Source organism: Jatropha curcas, chromosome 2 (assembly GCF_041381405.1).
Source record: "Jatropha curcas cultivar XTBG-Jc1 chromosome 2, XTBG_Jcur_1.0, whole genome shotgun sequence".
In the NCBI taxonomy this organism is placed as follows: domain Eukaryota; kingdom Viridiplantae; phylum Streptophyta; class Magnoliopsida; order Malpighiales; family Euphorbiaceae; genus Jatropha; species Jatropha curcas.
In genome coordinates, this window is record NC_143152.1 from 22,361,930 (window position 1) to 22,385,805 (window position 23,876).

The window sequence follows — 23,876 nt, forward strand, 5'->3', positions numbered from 1 at the left end:
ATTGCACTTAGGGTAGAAAATTAATTTGGTTTAATGGCTAGGTTTAAATATGGGTGAACAATAAATTTTGGTATAGGCTTCAAATTGGTTGCAAGGGTCATACTTTAACTTAGGTGGTTTAGGCTAAATATGAAGTTTAACAAAGAATGCCTAAATCATCTCTTTCTAAATGTAAGCTTTAAAAATTTTTGTCTTGAAGAAAATTTTAATTTTGTTCTAGGAATGCCAAGATTAAATAAATTTTGATTAAAACACATCTATATATCATAGAATTCACAAAAAATTAGTGTTTATAATCTTAGAAACAAATAGTTAAATCAAAGAATCGTGTTAAGTCAAAAATTAAAATTTAAGCTAAAAAAATAATTAGCTTCGAAGAACAACTAAATTCATTGCAAGTTAATGAATTATGATAATTTTTTAAACTTGCTCACAATTATTCCAACCATATTAAACTAATGAAATAAACAAACAAAATAAAATAAAATAAAATAAAATTTTAACTAAAATTTTCCTTTCTCCAACTTAATTTAGCACATTGTCCCCAATATGTGCAAAAATAAGATCAATTCCCCAAACTTGTCATAAATCATCAATGTAAGGTAAGAAAATAAAAATAAAGTAGAAAATATCTTACCACCATTATATTGACAAATATAATAAAAGACAAGGAAACAAAGAGCATGGTTTTAATGGCTAAATGCTGAAAATGGGAAAGAATAATAATAATAATAATAATAATAATAATAATAATAATAATAATATAGACCTAATTGTTAAGAAAAAAAATTGAAATAAAAATAAAGAAAAATCCTAATTAAAAGCAAATAATAAAAAAAAGAAATGAACGTAAGTCATTTTTTTTTTTAACTTTTTTTTTCTAAAGAAAGAAAAGAAAGAAAAAAAAATTGAATCATTAAAAGCAAATGATTAAAGAAGAAGAAAGAAAAAAAAAATGTGAACGATAAGTCAAAAAGAAAGGAAGAAAAAAAATGCAAAAGTGGGTAGAGTAGGACCATAAAAAGAAAGAAAGGAAGTAAAAAAAAATTAGAGTAAAACAAACAAAAAAAGAAAGAAAGAAAAAGTAGGTAGAGTAAAAAATAAATAATAATAATTAAAAGTAAAGTAAAGCTAACCGTGCTGACTGGGAGTGCTAGGTAGCACGGGGTGCTGTGTAGCACGGGGGTGCTGGATAGCACGGCCTGGGGGTGCTAGAGTCTGACTATGAGTATACTTTTCTGTGGAGGCAGCACGGGGGTGCTAGATAGCACGGCCTGGGGGGTGCTAGAGCCTGACTCTTGCAGTTTCAATCAGTTTTCAAGCCCTTTTTTTTTTTGACCTGCAATACGAGTATAAAACACCAAAATGAAAGAAAATAATGGTTTAAAGATGGGAGAACAAAATGAAAAATATAAGTAAAAATAAATAAAATAAAATAAAAATTTGCAAAGGAAGAGAAAGAAAATGATGGGTTGCCTCCCATTAACGTTTTGTTTAAAGTCTTTAAACTCAACTTTTAAGAAGTTTATCAAATAACGGCATTCGCCCATAGTATGTATTATGTAGTATCACACATGGGTCTTGGTTGAAAATGCCCTCAAGATTGACTAGTTTGAGAAAATTTATGCTCGTCATACCAACAACATCTTGCTTTGAATGATGAACTTGGGGAAAAACCTGTATTAGATCATGGAAAACACAATTTATTAAATGTGGTATTATTGGAAAGAAAGGATCTTCTGGTGGTGTATATATAAAGACCATTGATGAGCTCAAATCAATAGTCTCAATTATTTCTTCATCCACCAATATTGCTTTCTGCTTATTTTCATTTAAACTCTCATCCAATGTCCCTTCCAGTTGTACCTCACATTTCTCATAGTCATTAATAATCATATCTGAAAACAAGAAATTGAGATTTAATTCGTCTTCAAAGGAGTTGCATTTTTCACATGTAGGCTTTATTTCTTCTAAATATGCAATTTCCCATGAAGTTTCCTTAAAATTGCACTCCTCATCTCGATATCCATTAATTGCCATGGTTATTAATTCCGTTGCTTGTACCTCCATATTATTTATTGCTGCTTGTTGGATCTTAAAACTCTCGCGAGTTTCATTCATAAATTCAATGTGAGATTTAGTAAGGGCAACAATCAAATCCTCTAAATTCTTTTGTTTTTCTTCTTCATATTCAAAATTTTGAGGATATTGGTGATTCCAGCCCTGCAATGAATGATCCCAATGACAACGGTAGTCAAAATCTGCCATATCATTTAATATGTAAAGTACATCTTCATAGCTACATTCCAGAAGGTGAATATTGGTTGTTGAAAATCCATTATCTACCCAATTTCTAGTTTCTTCATTTAATCCATAATAGAATATGTAAGTGAGATATTTATTAGTAAAATTTTGACAATGATATCTCTCCAACAATTCATTAAATCTTGCCCAAGCTGCATAAAATGGCTCCAAGTGTTGTTGATTAAAATTTGCAACTATTTGTTGATAATACATCTCAAATAATTTGCAAGAAAATGATGAAAAAGAAAATCAACAAAAACAAAAAAAAAATACAAATAATATAAACAAATATTTTGATTAACAAAAGAAAAAAAATGTCTAAATTAATAATAGGATAATTTATATTGATATTGGTATTGCCAATCCCCGGCAACGGCGTCAAAAACTTGACAGCTTATTTCGCAAGTGTACGAATCGCTACAAGTAATATATGAATGAGTAAGATATCATTCCCACGAGGATTGTAATCCAAGTACCAAAATTGTGTTATCTTGTTATTATTTAAACGATAATTAAGAGAATTGTTATATAAATGTAGAATAAACAAGAGTTAAGTAAATAAAAATTGATTAAAAGAAATCAAGGGGTTGAAACTACTAGGGGTTTTGATTTCACTTAATTCTTTCCAATTTATTTCATTAGTTCATTAATCAATTTAATTATTCAAGTAGGGGAAACAACTCTGAATTCACTAACAAGCTCTTCCGATGTATTGCTAGCTATTTTAATTCCATTTAATTACCTATCTTCCAATAGCGTAACCAAATATGAATTAAATCATTAAGCTATGTAGTTGTTTATGAATTTATCTTTTAAGGTTGATAAATCATAAAAACCCCCCATGAGTCAAACCATATAGCTTCCGCATCAAGTTATTATTCTCATGTGTTTTATTAACTCTTTTCATATCAAAGATCCTTCTTCCGATAGTGATAATTGAAATAAATCAATCTAGGGAAAAATTCTACCTAGAAGCATTAAGTTCATTAATAAATCATAACTTGAATAAGGAAAAATAAATCTAATTTCATAAATTGGAAAAGAGATTAAGCTACATCAAACCCCTAGTATAAGAGTTTAGTTACACATAGTACTTAAATAAAACTCAACAATACTTGATAAATATTCCATAATCAATAAAAATAATGAAAGAAATAAACAAGGTTAAGAGTTTAGAAATAAGAACTAGTGATAGGTTGCTTGGATGGCTTCCTTGAAACTTTGCACAACTCTTGAATACTTAACTTCTAAAAATAAAATATATACAAAGCTATGAGAGAAAGAAAGAGTGGAGTGTAGTGTAATGTGTGGGATGGGATCCTCTTGGATATGAGATCTTCTTCCCTTTATATAGACTTCTTGGAAGGAAAATTCCACATAGTTTAGGGAATAAAGTCCAACTTTGTTAGGAATTAAAATCCTCAATCAAGCCTTAATTTTCTCTCAATCATGACTTTCCCATGTGCATAGCTTAAGGATTGATTTGCTTGTGAAGAAAGTATCAAAAGTGATCTCATGAAAATGGTGGGAATAAGTTGGCAATCTTGACTTAATTTAGGCTCCTTATGTTTGGCACAGGCGTGCTAGGAAGCACGGGCTGGGGCGTGCCAGGCTCTGGAAGTCTGGGCGCAATTGTAGCACGGGCGTGCGGCTCAGCATGGGTTGGGGCGTGTGCGCCTCTGACTGTTTGCTTGTTTTGCCTTGCTCTTAGCAAGGGCGTGCTGATTGGCACACCCTAGGCCGTACTAATTTAGTTTTTGCCTTATTTTTGTCCTTTTCTTGCAAAAGCCTACAAATTTTCTCAAGATCAAGTGAGTTGTGTTTCAAGGAAGCTTTTAAACAAAAACATAATAAAATTAAATAAAAACTAATTTAAATAAATTAAAAAATACTAAAAATCTTAATAAAAATTACATTAAAAATACTATAAAATATCACCTATCACTCACCAGTCGTCTTTTCTTTGTCCTGGCCTTGCTCCCCCTTGCTGTGATGGTCTCCACTTTTGCTTTCTCCATCCTTGGTGATTGCTCCTTTCTTTTCCACCATCTACTCTCGCAAAGTTTTGAAATCCCCTCTTTTTAGCAAAGAGAGGTTTCTCATCATCCTTCAAAGCTACTTTAGACATTTTTGCATCCAAAGTCTCTTCATTGGACAAGATATTCTCTAACTCATCTAAGGTTGGTTATGTAGCCCAACCACGAATAGCAGTCACAAGACCCTTAAATTTAGGTCTTAGACCATGTATGATGATACTCCTCATCCTTGTCTCGTTGATCTAGTTGTCTGGCTCTAATTTCAAAATCTCCTCACATAAAGATTTTACTTTAGAAAAGTATTGACTTATAGAGTGAGGTTCTGTTGCGAGATTGAGAACAACTTGTTTTCGAGCCGTTGCAGTTTTGCTTCGTTCTTCTTGGCGAAAGCAGACTTGAGGATGTCCCACGCTTCCTTTGGTGTTTTAGCCGACTTGATCCGTTGCATCTGCTCATCTTCTACTGCAACCATCAGCACATACATCGTCTTCCCACATTTTGTCTCCTACTCTTTTAGAGCTTTTGCATCCCCAACTGGTGGTGTAGTATTATCTCCTCCGACGATATCCCATAAGTCTTGACCTATGAGATAATATCTCATACGGGTACTTCAGTTCCCGTAATTATTGCTATTTAGCTTCTCGATGCTATTAGCAACTCCAGAAAAATTCATCGTAAGGTACAGGTGTTCTTGACACTAACCAATGCACGACGGTCCTTGACCAATCACGATCACAATCCTTGCTTGTGAATCTTGTTGCTTCAACAACAGTCCCCGTTTATTAATTCCAGCAGAGTAACGATACCCTACACTTGTAAATGAACACTACAAAATACCACGGCTACAACAACTACCACCACAACCAGGCTCTGATACCACTTGTTGGATATTAGTGCGGTGATAAACTCCAAGATTGATTAATAATTTATAACACCAAAAATAATAACGGGAAGGGCAACCAAAATAATACTAATATAAAACACCAAATAAAATTGTATTAATAAGAAGCAAACTTTCACAAAGCTTAAGGAAAGAATTACTTACTTGCTTCTCTGACTTGGTTTTTGCTTGGTTTTTACAAATGAGGTGAGGGGTGGTATTTATAGGCATTTACCTCCTCAATGTACGGCTATGATTTATTTACAAAAATATACGGTGGAGATTACATGGAGCATTCTAGAGTAGGTGAGATATTTTATTAAAATATCTTGTGGGTGGGAGTATTCTAGAATGTCCTAGGTATTTACGCACCATGTGGGCTTGGGGCATCCATCTTTAGGCTTAGGGTTTCCACCTTTGGGCTTGAAGCTTGCCAAGTATTTAATAATATTTGGACCTGTTTGCATGTGTTCGACAGATTGTTTGCTTATTGGATACAAGCCACTTCAAATATGATACATATATTATTGTATTTAGAATGAAAATATGATATATTTATAAGTTATATTTGATAGTAGTGCATTTTATTATTTTAGAAATTTGAAGCTTGTTATTTATATGGTTGATCAATTGATTTTAATTAACATCAAATCACATGGTTGATCAATTGAATTTAATTAAGATCAAATGTTGATGAATTAAATTTTATAATTGAATTTCATCAAGGAAAATTTTTTATCAATTTACTTAATAATTGAATTTTGTAAAATAACATAGTTTATGAATTATCATCATTGAACTTTATTAAATCAAATTCGTGATCAAAGGAGTGAGTACTATTAAAGCTTCATTTTAATCATACTCAAATGCACTTGATTTAGAAGATGCAAATGCATGCCATACAAAATTAAAATGGAAGCTAAGATTTCAAAACTGACCAATCGAGAAATTAGGCTAGGCGTGTTTAATGAAGAATAATTTTTTAAATATAATGCAATTGCAAGATAAAACCTACCTACACATGAGACCCATATAAAAATCTTAGTTGTTGCAATCAGATGAGTCAATCTCCTTCTTATCTAGATCTACACCAAAGACGTCTCTAACCCAGTAAGGAAGAGCTTGGAATATTAAGAGAGTAAGTGAGGTATGTTCATGTTGTTAGCTCTCAAAATCAACTAAAAATTACTTTATAAACCCTAAATCGAAGAAAAGAAAAAATTAGAGGCAAATATTATCTCATACAGTGTTAATGAGCTTTGATTTTCATTTATGACAAACTTTTTATGTTTCTCCCAATCAAATGTCATTTCTTTTTTCATTTACACATTTCATCGTCATTTTTTAATTTATTAGGCGTCCAAAATATTCCTGCTACTCTCGATCTGCATTATTTTATTCAGTTTTTGTCATGGTCTAAGCATTTTTATTAAAGACTCTTAAATTTGTATCTGCAATCGTTTATCATTTTAGTGAGAATCTGATATTTAAAAAAATGCTTATCAAGGGACCGTTTTCTATATTTCTGACATTTAGCCTTTAAATTTCAAGATGAACTGACAAAGTTGCATGACCATTTTCATCACCAAGAACCTGAAACAAGGATGCCTTGTATGTATATGTGTTCATTTTGCCCGCTTCATTCCCATTGATATTAATTACATTTTATGATCTAACTAAGCAACCTATATCATATCTATACAATTCAACCGCCTTCAATAAATTTATTAATAAATCGAATGACATGTTACTTATCTGAACATCCTTCTATGTTGCACTTCTTTGCCTCTTTAATCATTGAGTTACTCCCTCGCTCTAGCTTATGCAATTCAATTTCTAAAGTATCTTTCATCTCCAATCCTTTTCCTTCCTCGCCCTTAAAAATCGTTGCTCTTTTCTTTTCTGTTTTGCTATCTTTGTTTTGTCCTAATAGCTTGACTCCAATTATATTTTTAGTCCTTACCTCTTCATACACTTACATTCTCCATGTAAATATACCCGTATTGGTACATCGTCCTCATTGGCCCAACTTCTCTTTCTTTCTATTTTAATAATTTCGTACTTCGACTTGAATCTGGCTATATCACCACTCTATCAAATAAAAAGTTATAATAAGTTTTAAACCAATCATGATTTGCATAATTTGAAAAACATTTTTATATTGTTATATTAATTAAGCAAATATATAAATAAATAATTATTAGTTATATGATCATTGTTTTTTAAAATCAGACACACTAAATTAAAATTGATTTTTGAAATAAAAATTTTAGGCTATTTATTTACAATTTTGAACCATTTATTTTATTATAAATTTTTTTAAAAAACTAGAAGTTGTGGACACTTAAAAAAAACTACTATCTCTATTTCATAATACTTGTTACATTTGAAATTTTACGTCCCTTAAGAAAATCATTAAATTTGTCTAAGTTATAATAAATTATTGAATAAATTGACTTATTATACTTAATTTAATACTAATTTTCTAAAAAAATTATTAAATTGAAGTAATAATTATTGATCATATATAAAGAATAAACATAAAAAAAAATATTACTTATTAAAACTACAAGTACTTTGAAATAAATTATTTTCTCAAATGTCACAAATTTTATGGAACGGAGATAATATATATTTTAATCACCTGGCTCTATTTAGTTCATGAAGTGAAAAATGTAACTTTCGTTTAAAATTGAAGCTGTTTAATTTGCGGCATTAAACCGGATCAAATTAGATCGAATCAGCACTCAGTTTGCGAATTAGTCGGTCAGCTGCGGTTCTCAAAACAATGTCCAGAAATCAGGGCCCAAGGTTAATAAGGTAAAAAAAAAAAAAAAAAATCAAGATACTGATAAGGTCCCTCTTTTTCTCTTTTCTGTCTCCATTGCCATTTGCCAAAAAAAAAAAAAAAAAAAAAAAATCTTAAAAGCAGCAAGTTTTTTGAATCAAATCTGAAAAATCTTATACATAGATATGGCGTATAATCTCTGCTCTTCTTCATCCTCCTTCTATCAATCTATTTGCATTTCTTTCCCTTCTTCAGTAGATTCAAAGCCAATAAACTTAAACTCTACCTTTAGGCTAATCTCTTTTCCATTTCAATCGAGACAATCTCTTAAATTCGCTACTCATGTCTCTTTACAAGACCAAATTGCTCAAGAAGCTGGAAAAGATGCAAATGTCCAATATCCAGATAGAAAAGTAGGAAATTCATCTTCAACACCCTATGTTTGGGTCAATCCCAACAGCCGGAGAGCTTCACATTTTAAGAAAAGATCTTATGATACTAGGTATGACTCTCTTGTTAAAATAGCAGAGTCTTTGAATTCAAGTAAGCCGAATGAAGATGATGTTTGCAATATATTGTTGAGTAGCTTAGGTGATAAAATGTTAGAGCAAGATGCTGTTGTTATAATCAATAACATGTCTAACCCAGAAACTGCATTGCTTGCTCTTAGATTCTTTAGAGAAAGACTCAAGTTTAGTAAAGAGGTTATTCTTTATAATGTGACTATGAAAGTTTTTAGAAAGTGTAAGGACTTGGATAGTGCAGAGAAACTGTTCGATGAAATGATTGACAGAGGTGTTCAGCCTGATAATGTTACGTTTTCTACTATGCTTAGTTGTGCTAGGATGTCTTATATGCCTAACAAGGCAGTGGAGTGGTTTGAGAAGATGCCAAGTTTCGGGGTTAACCCTGATGATGTTACCTATGCTGCTATGATTGATGCATATGGTAGGGCGGGCAATGTTGAAATGGCTCTGAGCTTGTATGACCGTGCTAGAACAGAGAAATGGCGTATTGATGCAGTGACATTCTCAACTTTGATTAAAATTTACGGGGTGTCTGGAAATTTTGACGGGTGTTTAAATGTTTATGAAGAAATGAAGGCTGTTGGTGCTAAGCCTAATTTGGTTGTATATAACACTTTATTAGATGCAATGGGAAGAGCTAAGAGGCCATGGCAGGTAAAGAGCATATACAAAGATATGATTGATAATGGTTTTACACCAAATTTTGCTACATATGCAGCTCTTTTGCGTGCTTATGGCAGAGCTAGATATGGTCAGGATGCTCTTAATGTGTATAGAGAGATGAAGGAAAAGAATATGAATTTAACTGCCATTCTTTATAATACCATATTGGCCATGTGTGCGGATCTTGGCTTTGTAAATGAAGCTCTTAAGATATTTGAAGACATGAAGAGTTCTGGGACAAATCCTGATAGTTGGACTTTCTCATCTTTGATTACCATATACTCATGTAGTGGACAAGTGTCTGAAGCAGAGAACTTGTTGAATGAGATGTTGGAAACTGGCTTTGAGCCTAATATATTTATTTTGACATCGCTTATCCAGTTGTATGGGAAAGTGCAACGTGTTGATCATGTTGTAAGGACATTTAACCAGCTCTTAGAATTAAACATAAACCCAGATGATCGATTCTGTGGATGCCTTCTGAACGTGATGACTCAAATACCGAAGGAAGAACTTGGTAAGCTTGTTGATTGTATCGAGACAGCTAATGCAAAGCTTGGTTTTGTGGTAAAACTCCTGGTAGCTGAGAAAGAAACTGAGGCAAATTTTAAGGAGGAAGCTGCTGAACTTTTTAACACTATTGGCCCTGATGTAAGGAAGGCTTACTGCAATGGCTTAATCGACCTTTGTGTCAACCTTGATATGTTGGAGAGAGCATGTGAATTGCTTGACCTGGGGCTAACACTTGAAATTTACAGAGACTTACAGTCTAGGTCACCAACTCAGTGGTCTCTACATTTAAAGAGTCTCTCTTTAGGGGCTGCTCTGACAGCTTTACATGTTTGGATAAATGACTTATTGAAGGCACATGAATCAGGGGAGGAACTTCCACCATTGCTTGGAATCAACACTGGGCATGGAAAACACAAATATTCCGAGAAAGGTTTGGCTGTTGTGTTTGAGTCACATTTGAAGGAACTGAATGCCCCATTCCATGATGCTCCTGATAAGGTTGGTTGGTTCTTAACTACAAAGGGTGCAATTGAGTCTTGGTTAGAATCTAGAAAATCTAGTGCGGTTGTCGTTTAGGTGGTATTTTCTTCCAGATTTTGCATGTTTAATGTTTACACATTGTATGTTCTCCCCATATTGCGGTTTCCTCTATTCTTAGTCTCTCTGTGTGTGTATTGACAGAGACCTTTTGGACTGTTAGACAATGAAGTCTATTTACAGAGTTGAGGAAATTCAAAAAAGAAACAAAAAAAAAAAAAAAAAAAAAATTATAATCCTATTGATGTCTGAGCTGCCCATGTTTGTGGTCAGCATTCTTTTGTATTATTATTAGCATTTCATATTACACTTCTTTTGACTTTGCTATGAGTCCAGGAAATGCATATGTATAATATTTTTGACTTTGACATCAATATATATATAATATTTTCAGAGGGTATGTTTAGTGCACAATACCTCTTGACTTTTTTAAGGTAACTAAACATTATCAAACTGATGTCCTGCTATGAAATGCATACTTCTATTGACCTTTCTTATTAAAGAAAAATAAAAACCGACAAGGAAATGCAATAAACAAATATGATAAGAGTTCCCTTTTCTTATATATACATAAATATAGGGATGATGGCTTGCACGTCAAATTGTCTCCAACGTGAAATCAATTAAAGCCATACTATAAATTGATGATTCTTATGATCCATAGCATCATTGAAATATGGGAAACTGTATAGATGTACTGTCTCAAGAACCTGCAGAGAAGAGTACAGTTCTGGTATACAATGGAGAAGAAAAAGAGTTCAAAGCCTCAACACAAGTTAAAAAGATAGTTTCCGGCGGCTACCGCCGCTATAAGATAGTACACCATGCCCTTCCTTTTTCACCATTGCCATCCAACACTAAGCTAGAAGCAGGGGAGCTTTATTATCTTGTGCCACCATTTGTTAAACCTAAATCGGCTAGCCAAGAAACTCATAGAAAGCAGAAAGTCAAGATTGTTTTGACTAGACAGCAGTTGCAGTTTTTGCTAAGAAATGCGAAGGAATTCAAGTCTAAAGGATTTACTGTCGGATTCTCTACGAGTTTTAGGGAAGAGAATCGAAAATGGCAGCCGTCCTTAGCTACCATTCAAGAGGTGGAGTAATTTTAAACTTTTTTTCCTTCACCAGTTGCATATCTATATATATTACATATTATGCAATTCAGCTGGTGAAGTGTATATATGTTTGTAATAGATGGGTACAGATTAGAGTCAGAGGAAGCTGGAGGTTTATCTGTTCGGTTTTAGATCTCTACGCATCGCGGTCCTCTGTTTCTGCCAAATTTTTAGCAGCTTTTCATTGCTAAATGCAGACTGTGGCTGTAATTACTGCTAATTATCTTTTGTTTCTTCTTATGTTTTCCTTTTATTTTTCTGAATTAAGCTAGGGAAAGTGCTTCCTGAACACTTAGATTTAAAATTATTTATCTTACAAGTAAAAAATTGTCATTGTGATCACAAATATGCAAGGAAAAGTACTGAAAATGACATGAGAGATTTTTCAAGGGCCTGTTTGGGATTGCTATTTTCAATTTCATTTCTATTGCTAGTTTATTCATTTACAGAGACCAAACCAACTCTGAAAATCATTCGAGTAAATCTGAAAGCAGAACCAATCACAATTCAGATCCTGCCTGTGATATTACAAGGTCTAGAACTTCTTGCATCAAATCCAAACTTTATTGCAACTATCTAGAATCAGTATAAACCAATCCAATATTTACACTGAAGAATCAAATCACAAATTTGAAGAATCAAATGAATTCCAGGTAGCTTTCAACTCAATTGAATCAAACATTCTTCATGATACTTTCATTGACCTGTTGCAATCAAAATTATCACAAAGGTTATTTAATTTTCTTGTTATCGCAAAAGAGATATTTAAATTTGCTTGCCTTTTAGAGGAGTTCATACTCCCAATCTTTTTGGTGTGATCAACTTTTGCTGACAGAGCTTCCTTTTCTCTGGCTGCTAATTCCCTCCTGGCTTTCTTTGACTCGACTTCAATAGCTTTTGTTAGTGCTTCAACCTTCTTTATAAGCAACTGAAAAATAATTTTACCTTATCAAGTCAATACAGAGAAAGAAAGCGAGAAAGAAAGAGGGAGGTTTCTACTTTCTATTACTTCACCTGAATTTCTTGATCTTTAGCATTCAGGTCACTGTCTTTAGTCTCGCAAGACTTCCTTAGATTTAAAACCTCCTTTTGAAGTCTATCGTACAAAAACCCCGAAATGACATCTTCACTTTCCGAATTATGCAATTCCTCATTGCCACTACCTTTGTTTTTCATTTCTATCATATGATCATTCTTATGCTTTTCAATATTTGCATCAGTATTTGCTTTAAGTTCTGCGTTTTCCTTTCCACTGCCATTGATAATTTTACTTCTAGATGCCCATAGGCTATTTCTCAATTTGTTTTCTCCTGACCTGTATTTTTTCTTAAAGCTATCAGCTATTTTCAGCTCTGTGGCTGCATTAGCTTTGTCATTTTCTATATTCGGCTGCTGCAAAGGAGTAGTTCTACTGATACTCGAAGCTCTTGGCTGCGAACTAGACCTTTTCCTTAATCCTCCAGTACTTGTTAGGAATCCTAGTATGTTACTGGATTTTGCTGGTTTAGGGGATCCCGGAATTGCATCAGAATTAACTGAAAAACTTGATACATGCTTTAAGCCTTCTTCTAGTGTCTTTAGCCTCAGCTTGAACTTATCCTGAAGTAAATTCATAACTTTAGAAAAATATGCTAGTTGATTGAATAATAATACTTTGAATCAATGAAAATGTTAGAGCAATCAAAACTCACCTTGAGCTGTGCTTCTGCTTTGGCTGTTCTTTCTAATACAGCTATTTTGTCTCTTAGTCGTTGCATCTCTGCCTGCAAAAGTGTCATAAGCAACAATAAGCTTGAAAATGGACTCCATGTAAGGAAAAAAAAAAAAAGGAAAAAGAAAAACCTGAAACAGTCTTCTCTCTTCTAGATATTGCTGGACAGGCATGACCTTGTCACTCTCATCCTTCCACTCATTAGCTACTACAGTCGCAACTCGGTTTGCATTAACTTTGGCTCTGGCTAGCTCTCTCTCCAGCATCCTTTTCTCTTCCTGGAAATTGAATCCAAGTTCAAGAATCTTGAAAATTTGAAGAGATGCAAAAGACACCATAAGCATGGAAGAAAACTTACATTTAGCTCAGAAATTTGTCGCTTATAGTCACGAATAGTATTTGCTGCTGCTCCACCAGCTAGAATGGCCTCTTCAAGCTCATGAATGGTTTGGCTAAGCTTTTCAACCTCCAAAACTTTTTGGCGATTTGTTTTCTCTAGAATTCTGTTCTCTTCCTGCATTTGATTAACAAAAAAATTGGCTCTTTACTAAATCCTCATTGCCATAAAAAATTTAACCATAGCAGTTAAGAAATCATACATGGCAAATTTCTATCTGTCTCTTCAACTCATAGTTTTGGTTTTGAACCTCTTCAACTATCAAAGCCCTTTCTAGAGCACTTTGCAGGATTCTCTCTGCTTCAAGCAGAGCTGACTCTTTCGACTTGGTGAGCCGTTCCATTGCCTTCTTATCCTCCTGTAATGCTGCAATCTGGAAATTGCTTTCATTTTCAGTATATTCTCGTTTGAAATTATATAATAAATAATGGTCTTGCATTAGATTTTGGCTTACCTCATTTTTATACATTTTAATCTCAGCCTCAAGAGGAGCAAGGAAGGACTCAATCGGGAGGGAATCATTATCCTTTTGATTTGCATAAACCCTTCTAAGAGTTGCTTCTGCTGCATATTGTGCAGCTAATGCATCTTTCTTTTCATTTGTGAGTTTCTTGATTTCAAGATTCTACAAAATGAACCAAACCCAAACAAAAATTTCATTATTTTAGTCTCACAAGCCAATCACATATATATTTAAGACTTGTTTGGAATTGCTATTGCTAGTTCGATAAAAAATTAGTAGGAAATCTTTTGGTTCGTCAGATAATAGCTATTTGGAGTTTGATTTTTGCGATCCTAAAAATTGATTTTGGGGAACTTCAAATACTGAATTTTCTTTTTTAGCAAAATTAGCTTTTGAACAAAAATGAAATTATCAATAACTAATGTCTATTAATCCAGAAAACATTAAACAGTGATGAATGCAGAGTTTATATCTAGAATGCAAAAATATACAGTTTATTTATTATAAAATTTTAAAATTTTAATGTCAAACTAGCATGTATAAAACTAACCTTATGCTCCATAATATTTTCCATGACTATGATCTTCTCATCCAATTTGTTAACTTCACTTGTAAGCTGAAAAAACATAGTAATTAATTGAAAATATTAAACCAACGAGCATAGTGATTTTCTTTTTTAAAGAAAATATTAAAATTCTGAGTACCTCTTCTATAGCCTTGTTCTTTGAAACTTCTGTTGTTCTCAAAGCCTTAATTTCTGCCTGAGCAGCTCCCAACTCTCTATCTTTCTCTGGATCAATGATCAAAATGTTAGTCATCATAACATATTTTAAGTTTGGTAGTGCTTATTTTATTTTATTTTTTTAATTCCGTTGATCATTCTAAGTCAAATATGATTTTTTGAAGGAAAATTCTTACTCACACTGGAAAATATTCTGATTTCAGAATTACAACAGTTTTTAACCACGATCAGGGCGGTACAATCTATTATAAAGCCCATTAAACATAGTTAGCAATCAAACCTGGGACAGAGATCCCAGGATCACCCGTTACCACTAGGGCAGGGCTCCTTTGCCTTTTTTATTGTTAGCTAATTGATAAATTTGTAAAGCTTTGGCATGTCTTTTGTTTGGAACAAATATTAGATAATTAGGGAAGGAAGTCCATCACTGTCATCTCCAGCAACTGTCCTTGGCACTAATGAAATCATGTATTATTACTACGTTGTTACAAGGACCATAGCTAAAAACATTAAACCAATGTGACAACCCTGTAAATTATTTATTATATTTGTTATAATGACAGAGAAAAACTTCTCAAACGGTGATTGGCTATAGTCGACTCTTCTGTCACTTTCTACCTATCCTATACTGCCCCTTTCCTCTCCTGTAACTCTGGTAAAAAAAAATTCTTAATTGATCAGAAAATAATAATAAAGATAAACAATGATGTATGAGAGTTCAAATGTTCGCTCTTTTCCTCATATATTCACAGAGCATTTTTTATTTTTTCAATGTGAAATTCCGTCAAATGCACTTAATTGTAAAACAACTTTAAAAAATAAAGTTTAGATACTAAGTTTTAATTATTCCAACAGTTTCATAATCAGTTTCTATCTCAAAATATAAAAACATTGAGAATTCAAATGTAAAAACTTTTTTATTAACAATTTACTATATAAAGAGAAACTTCAAAATGATTTGGTCACAAAAATTATGAGTTCCAACTTCCAGACTCTTTTTAGTTGAACTAAAGAAAGTTATGAAAAATGAAAAAGATAAAAGAAACACAGAAAATAGAGAAAAAATGATAAAACCTTTGAGAAGGTTCTGGAGACAGTCAAGCTCCAAGATAAGAGGGTCAGGTTGAGAAAGGGAGAGCTCTTCTTTTTCTCCTCCTCCTCCTCCTCCTCCTCCTCCTTCTCCTGCAAGAAGCTGTTCTTCAAAACCCACCATTTTTAAGTAAATAAACACTAAACACAGAGAAAATGCAAATGCTGTGTTGGGTTTTATTAGACAAAAGAGAGAGATACATATATAATTTAAAGATAAGAGTCCATCCCTTTAAGAAATTGACCGCGAAGAGAGGAATTTGATGTTTGGAGCTTCCCTTTCTTCCTAAGCAAAATCTGAAAACCACATTTTGATAATGAAGCCGGCCTGGCCGGCTTCTCTTTCATTTTGACAGTAAAAATTAAATGTTAAATGTATATTTTTCCTTTTTTCCAAGTTTGATTTCCTTAACTAAATGATAAGCTAACAGCATTATCTCTTTGTTTAAATCTTGTACTTGGATAAGCAATTTTCTTTTCCACTTGCTTCTTATTGGTGATGTTGAATCTTATTTCTTTTTTCGGATAACTTTCTTTTATTTACCAACTATTACCTAATCTATGACAGTAATATTACAATCAATTTGAATGAATATAGATTTTAAATTTAAGTTTTCAATGTTTAATTAATTTTTGAGATATCAATTTGATTTTAAATGCATCATGCTAAAAATCACCATTTCAAAAATTTAAATTTTCAATTTATGTCATTTTCTCAATGTATATAAATTTTCCTCTAGGAGAGTAGCTATTTCCATGATTTGAATTCATCACCTCCGTTAGATTACAACTAGAGTAACTTTGTTATTACATCAAAATCATCATTTCATTATTTTAATATTGCTTGAAAAAAATATTCATATATTTTTATTATATATATATATATATATATATATATATATATATATATATTAATTTAATGATAAAAATATTTATTTTTATTATCAAAGTTTCTTAGATTATACTAAATTCACTTTTCCAATCGACAAAATAATAGAAAATGCCAACCAAACGTGATCTGTTGGTCTTTTTACCTTTCTTGTAGAATATGTAGAGAGTGAGAGCATAATAAAAATTATCACTAATTTGGTGAATGCTATTTAAAGGGGACAATTAATCCTATTGTGTACCCTAAAACATTATTTGGTTCATTGGATTCTCGAAGTGCAAAAAAAAAAAAAAAAAAAAAAAAAAAAAAGAAGAAGAATAGAACATTTCCAAATAGAATTACATGGGAAAACAAGCACTCAACAATAAAAGCTATTAGCGGAATAATATTGAAGGAGTATTGATGAAGTTCATTGGTTGGTGGTGCCATTTGTCTTAATCCTAGGATTACTCATGAACTGCCAACTAGGATAACCGTCTATATTTTCCAAGAGATAATTATGTTAACATATAATATTTAAATATTTTTCTTCTAAAAATATTAGATATTTTTAATTAAAAAGTTTTTAATGTTTTAATTTAGCTATAAATATTCCAGATCCATTTTTATACGATACTAATTTTATTTTAGGGTTATTTAAAAAAATTTTATTTTAGAGTTAGTTGCTAACCCTGTAAACGCTTTTTCATGAATTGAACTTCTCACTTAGGCCAAAAAAAAAAAAAACTTTTATTAAACTAGCAAGTGATTAAATATTTGTCTATATCTTAGTAATTAGAATTGATTTTTTAGATTAACACAGAAGAGATAAATTTCAGATGTATAAATCTAGAATAAATAATGTGTTATTAATTAAACTCCTTAAAAAAGAGAATCAAATTTGATAAATGCAAAATAATAAAATTAATAAAAAAGAATCAAATTTAAAGTTGTTTGTATCAATATTTTTGTACTTATTTATTTTATTGATGGATGAGGAGTTAATGCATCAGGTGATATAATAATAATAATAATTATTATTATTATTATTATAATTATTATTATTATTATTATTATAAATTAATTTAAAATGATGATGTTAAGAAAACGACAAAATCTTTAAAAACATTAAAAAAAATTAATTAACAAAATTTGTCTCATACTTATTACATAAGAGATAGAAGTGTATAGATACTAGATTGGCACGATAGCGTTCTTGTTGATGACTGAGATAGATGGTAGGTTTCAGTTCACTCTAAGATTATCTTAATTAATCAAATTAGGAAACAAAATGAAAAGAAAATGATGCATTAGTTTCATTATAGGTTTGTTTGGACAGGGTCTTTTTTGGAAGTTTCTGAAAGTAAAACAAGCTAAGGTTTAAGCTATTTCGCACTAAAATATAAATTGTTTTAGAGTAATTATTTTATCCTCAAAATATAAATTATTTTGAGTATTTAATGGAGTAATAAATAATTTTTTTTCACTTTTACCTTCATTTATATTATATCCAATAATTATCTTTATAAATTGCTCTTGGTTCCCAGATAAAGAGTAATTTGGTAAAATTATCTTTGATTTTATTACTACTTCCGTTCTATAATTCTTGTCACATTGGAGAAAATAGTTTGTTCTAAAATACTTATCACATTTGTGGTTTCAAGGAGTAATAAATATTTTTTTGTCATGTTTACCCTTTTTATATGACCAATAATTAATGATTTTCTTAGAGAATTAGTATTAAATTAAGGGTAATATAATCAACTTACTTAATAATTTATTGTAATTTAAATAAATTTAATAATTTTCTTAAGGGACGTGAAATTCCAAATGTGACAAGTATTATGGAGCAGAAATAGTATAATTTAAGAGAATTAATTGCTTTGTTAATTCTTGTATAAAAACCTACTTATATTTTGGGACAAAAGAGTAAATTGTTTGGAAAGAAAGTTGGGAAGTGAAAGGTAAGGTATTTTTGAGGAGTTAAAAATCTTCAAAATATTTTTAGATTAACTCATCAAATCGAGATATTGGAAATGATTAAATATTTTTATTTTCCACATACCCCCTATTTTCTAAAAAAACTTCAAATTGCAATTTTTATATTTCATCTAAATACTTTTAATTTAAGAAGAAGTATTTTAATATGTAAACCAATATTTTATTCAAAAATGTAGTACCAATTTATATATCTAAAATAACAACTTCCCTTGGAAGATATTTTTGTAATTTTCAAAAAACTCTATTATATCTTATATCATAAGAATTCTAGACCTAAGAAGACATTGACCATTTTTTGGAACCATGCGGCACAGTTTTGTTCAGGAGAGTAACAATTCTTCGTAAGAGTAATGATCCGTCACTCTTAGGCTGTCAAAATGGGTTGGCAGGTTGGATTTAACACGAATTCACCTAATACGCGACACGATTAGGGTCAATCCAAATACGACTCATTTAATATTCGAGTCAAATTTATCAACACAAATACGACAAGAAAATTAGACAGGTGACACGAACACAGCACGTGTAATCCGCCTAATATTATAAATAGCTTAAATGAGTCGTGTTAATCCGTATATGAATCGTTTAAACCGCTTAATATCATACACAGGTTAAGTAGGTTGTATTGATCAGTGTACGATCCACCTAATCTGTTTATAATATTTTTAAATTTTAACCTATTTAACTTAAATTATATTTAAAAATAATTTTTCATATATAAAATGTATAGATTTTTCAAGATTCACAATTAAAATAAAAAATTAATACTAAAAAATAATAGAGTTTAAATAGGAATTTAGTTGGAATATTTATGATATGTTTATATTCGTGTCATAAATAGATAACTCAATTATGACATGAACTCGTTTAACCTCAACCCTAATTCATTTATCTTGCGTGTTAAGCGAATCGTGTTTGTACATGGAGATCCATTTTAACACCCCTAATCGCTCTCAAAAGGTCTTTTTTAGTTTAAGGTTTGTCCATTTTTATATACACCACTTTTACCTTGTGTTCAACTGATGTGGGATTCGCCTTAAGGTAAGCTAACATCTCAAGATATGACCTCATTTACTGCAATATTTTCAAGAGTAGGAAGATGTCCCACAAGAATTATTTTCTTTTTATTCTATTTCTCTTTAAAAAAAAAACTAAATTATGTGACATCAAATATGAGTTAATTTTTTTTTTTTCAAACAAGAAAATAAAAAATTAAGGTTTTCTTTATTCAATTTGGTTTTGAATTTACATTTGATTGTCAGCAATAAGACTATAATGGAATTGAATTCAACCGAACTGATATTCAATTTAATTTGATTTTATCAAAAAAATCTAATTGGTCGGACTTTTATTAAGCTCAACAAATATATAAGTCCAAATTTGGTTAAACATAATTAAAAATCAAATCAAATTAGTATATTTGAACCGACTTTATTTAGTTTTATACATTAATCAATTGGGTTTTGATCTATTCAATTTGTATTGATTCAGTTCGATTTGAATCTAATCAACAAAATGCTCACCTTTAAATTATGATATTTAAATTTTTTGTCAAATTAAGAAATTGCAATTATAAACCCTAATTGATATCTAAGTGAAATAAAATTTATGACATCAATAAAAATCACTATAAATATTTAGTAATCATCAAATAATTGATTCTCATAGTGGGGTTATATCAATAGAAAGCTCTTGTTTTGAGTAATCTAATAATTGCTTAAGCGCTAAACCTTGCTTAAACCTTGCCCTTTCCCACTTAGTGGAAGTCACTCAAAAGAGTTTTTGAATGAAACTAAAGAAAATGAGGAACAAATGACTTAAATAATTAAATATGAAAGAGACAAACTAAAGTGGCTTAAAAGAATAAATATATGCATATGAACATTATCTTCATCTTTGCTTGTAAGTATACTTTTTATTACAAGTAAATTTGTAGCATCCAAATGGCATTTTTATGACATATTAAACTTAGTGTTTTATTAGACGACAAAGGGAAGACTTCACCAAAACCATCTCACCAACACCTAGACCAAAACCTATATAGAAACAAAAAGAAGTTAATTGGTTTTTGATTAAGAAATAGAAGTTAGGGCTTTCATTGTTAATCATGAGTTAATTGAATTATTTGCTAATAATGGTTTTGGATGGTGATGTTAAAAAGTGGGATCAAGCTAAGCTTTTCTGGGGTTATGTGAAATGTGTGATCTTGATTGCTTTGAGTAGGTAGATTATATGGTTTGTATAACATATGATATAATCATAAATATTGGAATACACCTAAAAATTGGCAAAAGTTGTAGTCTTCCAATGTCCATAAGCTCAATGGGAACGGAGGAGGATTTTTTGTTTTTTTTTTTAAAGAACAAAGAAGGAGTTAAGAACCATTTATTTATACAAATTTAAACATAAAAAAGGCGATGACAACTTGAGATTAGGGGTCAGCATTCTATTAATCGAATCGTATTAAAGTGGATTGACTCAGTTTCATTTTATCTGAAAATATTTCTATGGTATCCAATTCTGAAACCAAATAGTATAATTACTGATCCAAATCAAATTAAATCGATTTGAATTCAGTTATTCTAAAAAAAATTAGCTATTTTGAGCTTAAAATAAATTCAGTTATTCATATATAGTAACCGAACCAAAAACTGAAAACCAAAACGGTTTTTATATATCCAAACTGATTGCTAAATAAATTTCTCAAACAACCATCCGAATTCGACCGAATTGAGTCGATTTGGTTAAATTCTTGGTTAGAAACTGAAAATTACTCACCCCTATGAAAGATGTGAATTTTTAGTTTTGGAGTTTTTTTTTTTTTTTTTCAGGATTATGAAATTGTAAACATTAATTTTGAATTAGAATAATAGGCCTTAATAAAAATAAAAGAGGCACACTAAGATATAATTTAGTGGTACGTGCATAAATGGCTTGATAATAAATTTATGTCCAAATCCCCTCTCAATAATCTATCTATCTATATAAATATATAAAAGCTCAACAAAGTTTGCTTATATGACATGATATTGTGAAACTTAGTTGGTAAGGTTGAATTTTATTATTTATTAAATTTTAAATATTTTTATTTAATTATCTAATTTGAAAAAATTAAATTATAAAATTTTTCATTTTTTTATTCAATAATTAATAACCATATAATAATTTTATTTCACTAATAAAAAAACTTTTTGGTTTCATTTTTTGGCAAGATTAATAATCCAAATAATAAATTTTTATCTTAATAATAGAATACTAATTAATTTTTTAATAATTAATAACCACACTATAAAATTGATCTAATAATTTATATTAATAATTATAGGAGTTGTTTACCTATAAAATAGGCAAGTGATTTCCACTTCATTTTATCATCTAATGGATAAAATTTAAGTAGTAAAATCCAATGGCTACTAACCATTCTGTATGGATACAGAATGATTAGGATTCTGCATTGTGGTTTTGCCCTTGTTAGGGTAGAGTACTTTTATCATTTTTAAATTTGGCTATTACTACTGTACAGACTTAACAATTTCTGTATAGATACAGAACTCTATTTAAGTGACAACTCTTTATTATAAAATTGGTTACCTATTAAATGAGTCTTTATAAATTACTTTTTCTTTTATATTTTTTTAAATAAATTTTATTTATCTTTGAAAGAACATATATAACCCTAAATTTATGCTTCATTCAAAAAAAAAAAATCATATACATATACAATATGCTATTGAGATTTATATAAATATTAAAATAAAATTATGAAATACTTTATAATTATATAATCTCATAAAAAGATATGTAAAATCAATTTTACTTTAAAGATAATTGATTAAAAAAATTAAATGTAAATACCATAAAATATTATGATTTAGGAATTTTAATAAAATACATAAATTAAATAATGTATACATATATTATAAGGATATATTTACAAAGTTAATTGAAAGTTTAGAATTATAAATTTTTCATAAATTAAAAGTAAATTTGGCATTATAAAAATTAGAAAAAAAGAAAATTGATTATTTGTTAGTTTTTAATTAATTTAGTTTTACGTAGGAATTGATATCTTGAAGTTTTGTTTTTACTTTTTAAAAGGATTAAGTGAAATATTTATTAGATGCGTAAAATTAATATTTAAATGATCTAAATCTAATACATGGTGAAAAGAAAATTATGTGCGGGTATTGAAATTTTTAATTTATTTCTCTAATTTTATGTTTTAATTATTTATCAAAAATAATTAATAAGTATATATCTTTTTGAATCTCAAAATTAATCATAAAAAATGAATAAAACTAAAAATTTTCTTTTAAAAAAATGAATATAATTTGTTTTAAAGGTAAAAGTTCATTTAAATATTTTTAAATTTACAACTTATATTTAAACAACATTAATTTAAGGGTTAAAATAAACTTATGTATGGATAAAGAAAATCTTCATTTTTTAGGGTAGTTTCACCCTTTAAATTCATAGAAAAAACTGGATTAATACTTTTTGTTATAATAGTCAAAGACTTAAAAATATATATTTTTTAAGAAAAAAAAAGTAAATGATACATATTACTTATTTTATTATATAATCAAACTTAATTCGTATAAGTTATTTATATATTTTTAAAGCTTTTTTTTATTATTTTATCGTCTTTTATGAATTTTTTATTTATAAAAAATCATTATATTAATTAATAAAATGATTCGATTGTTTATAGTGTATAGATGAAATAAAATAAATAATCAATAAAATAATTTTTAAATATAAAAATAATGTAATTCTTTCATAATAAATCATTTATAAGTGTTAACCGGCATATGATTTATTTTTGTTATATCTTGTTTTATTTATGTGCATTTTGTTTTATTATTTAAGATTAAGGAGTGAATCTTTGGTTAGTACTAAACTATATAATAAAAAAAAAAAAAAGAAAAAGAAAAAACCAAACCAAACTGAATAGCCTCTAGAATCAAATCAAACCAGTTGGATTCAATTTCTTTTTCCTATTTGATTTTTGACTGTGATATTTCCAGAATTAGTGTTATTAATGGCAAAACAAATTTATTCACTGTGATAAAATTTTCCTTCTTTCACTGCTACATCTTCCTTTTTTTTTTTTTTTTTTTTTTCAAATTTAAAGAACTCATATTTGCTAGTCTAGAATTTAATACAGCATAGGCATTCCAGTTTCCCCAAAAGCTGATAAAAAATTATTTTTTATGTCTGTTTCTTTAATTTGCTTTGAATGT

General features: G+C 29.8%; 2 protein-coding genes across 3 annotated transcripts; one reads left to right on the forward strand and one right to left on the reverse strand.

Moving 5' to 3' along the window:
• Positions 1 to 8,096: 8,096 nt before the first annotated feature.
• Positions 8,097 to 10,648, forward strand: SVR7 (pentatricopeptide (PPR) repeat-containing protein). Its single transcript, XM_089717984.1, has one exon. The coding sequence runs from the start codon at positions 8,194 to 8,196 to the stop codon at positions 10,285 to 10,287; it is 2,094 nt and encodes a 697-aa protein (XP_089574110.1). The 5' UTR covers positions 8,097 to 8,193; the 3' UTR covers positions 10,288 to 10,648.
• Positions 10,649 to 11,743: 1,095 nt separating this feature from the next.
• MAP70-5 (microtubule-associated proteins 70-5) lies at positions 11,744 to 16,179 on the reverse strand. 2 transcript variants are annotated; one of them, XM_089717986.1, is made up of 11 exons: positions 15,750 to 16,179; positions 14,638 to 14,723; positions 14,484 to 14,549; positions 13,925 to 14,095; positions 13,673 to 13,843; positions 13,432 to 13,587; positions 13,205 to 13,351; positions 13,054 to 13,125; positions 12,377 to 12,961; positions 12,161 to 12,290; positions 11,744 to 12,066 (listed from the first exon to the last, which is right to left on the reverse strand). In XM_089717986.1, the coding sequence occupies exons 1-11, from the start codon at positions 15,886 to 15,888 to the stop codon at positions 12,059 to 12,061; spliced, it is 1,731 nt and encodes a 576-aa protein (XP_089574112.1). In that variant the 5' UTR covers positions 15,889 to 16,179; the 3' UTR covers positions 11,744 to 12,058. The 2 variants fall into 2 exon arrangements, with proteins under 2 accessions (XP_089574112.1, XP_089574111.1); XM_089717985.1 differs by having other exon boundaries at positions 12,142 to 12,290; positions 15,750 to 16,178.
• Positions 16,180 to 23,876: the final 7,697 nt, after the last annotated feature.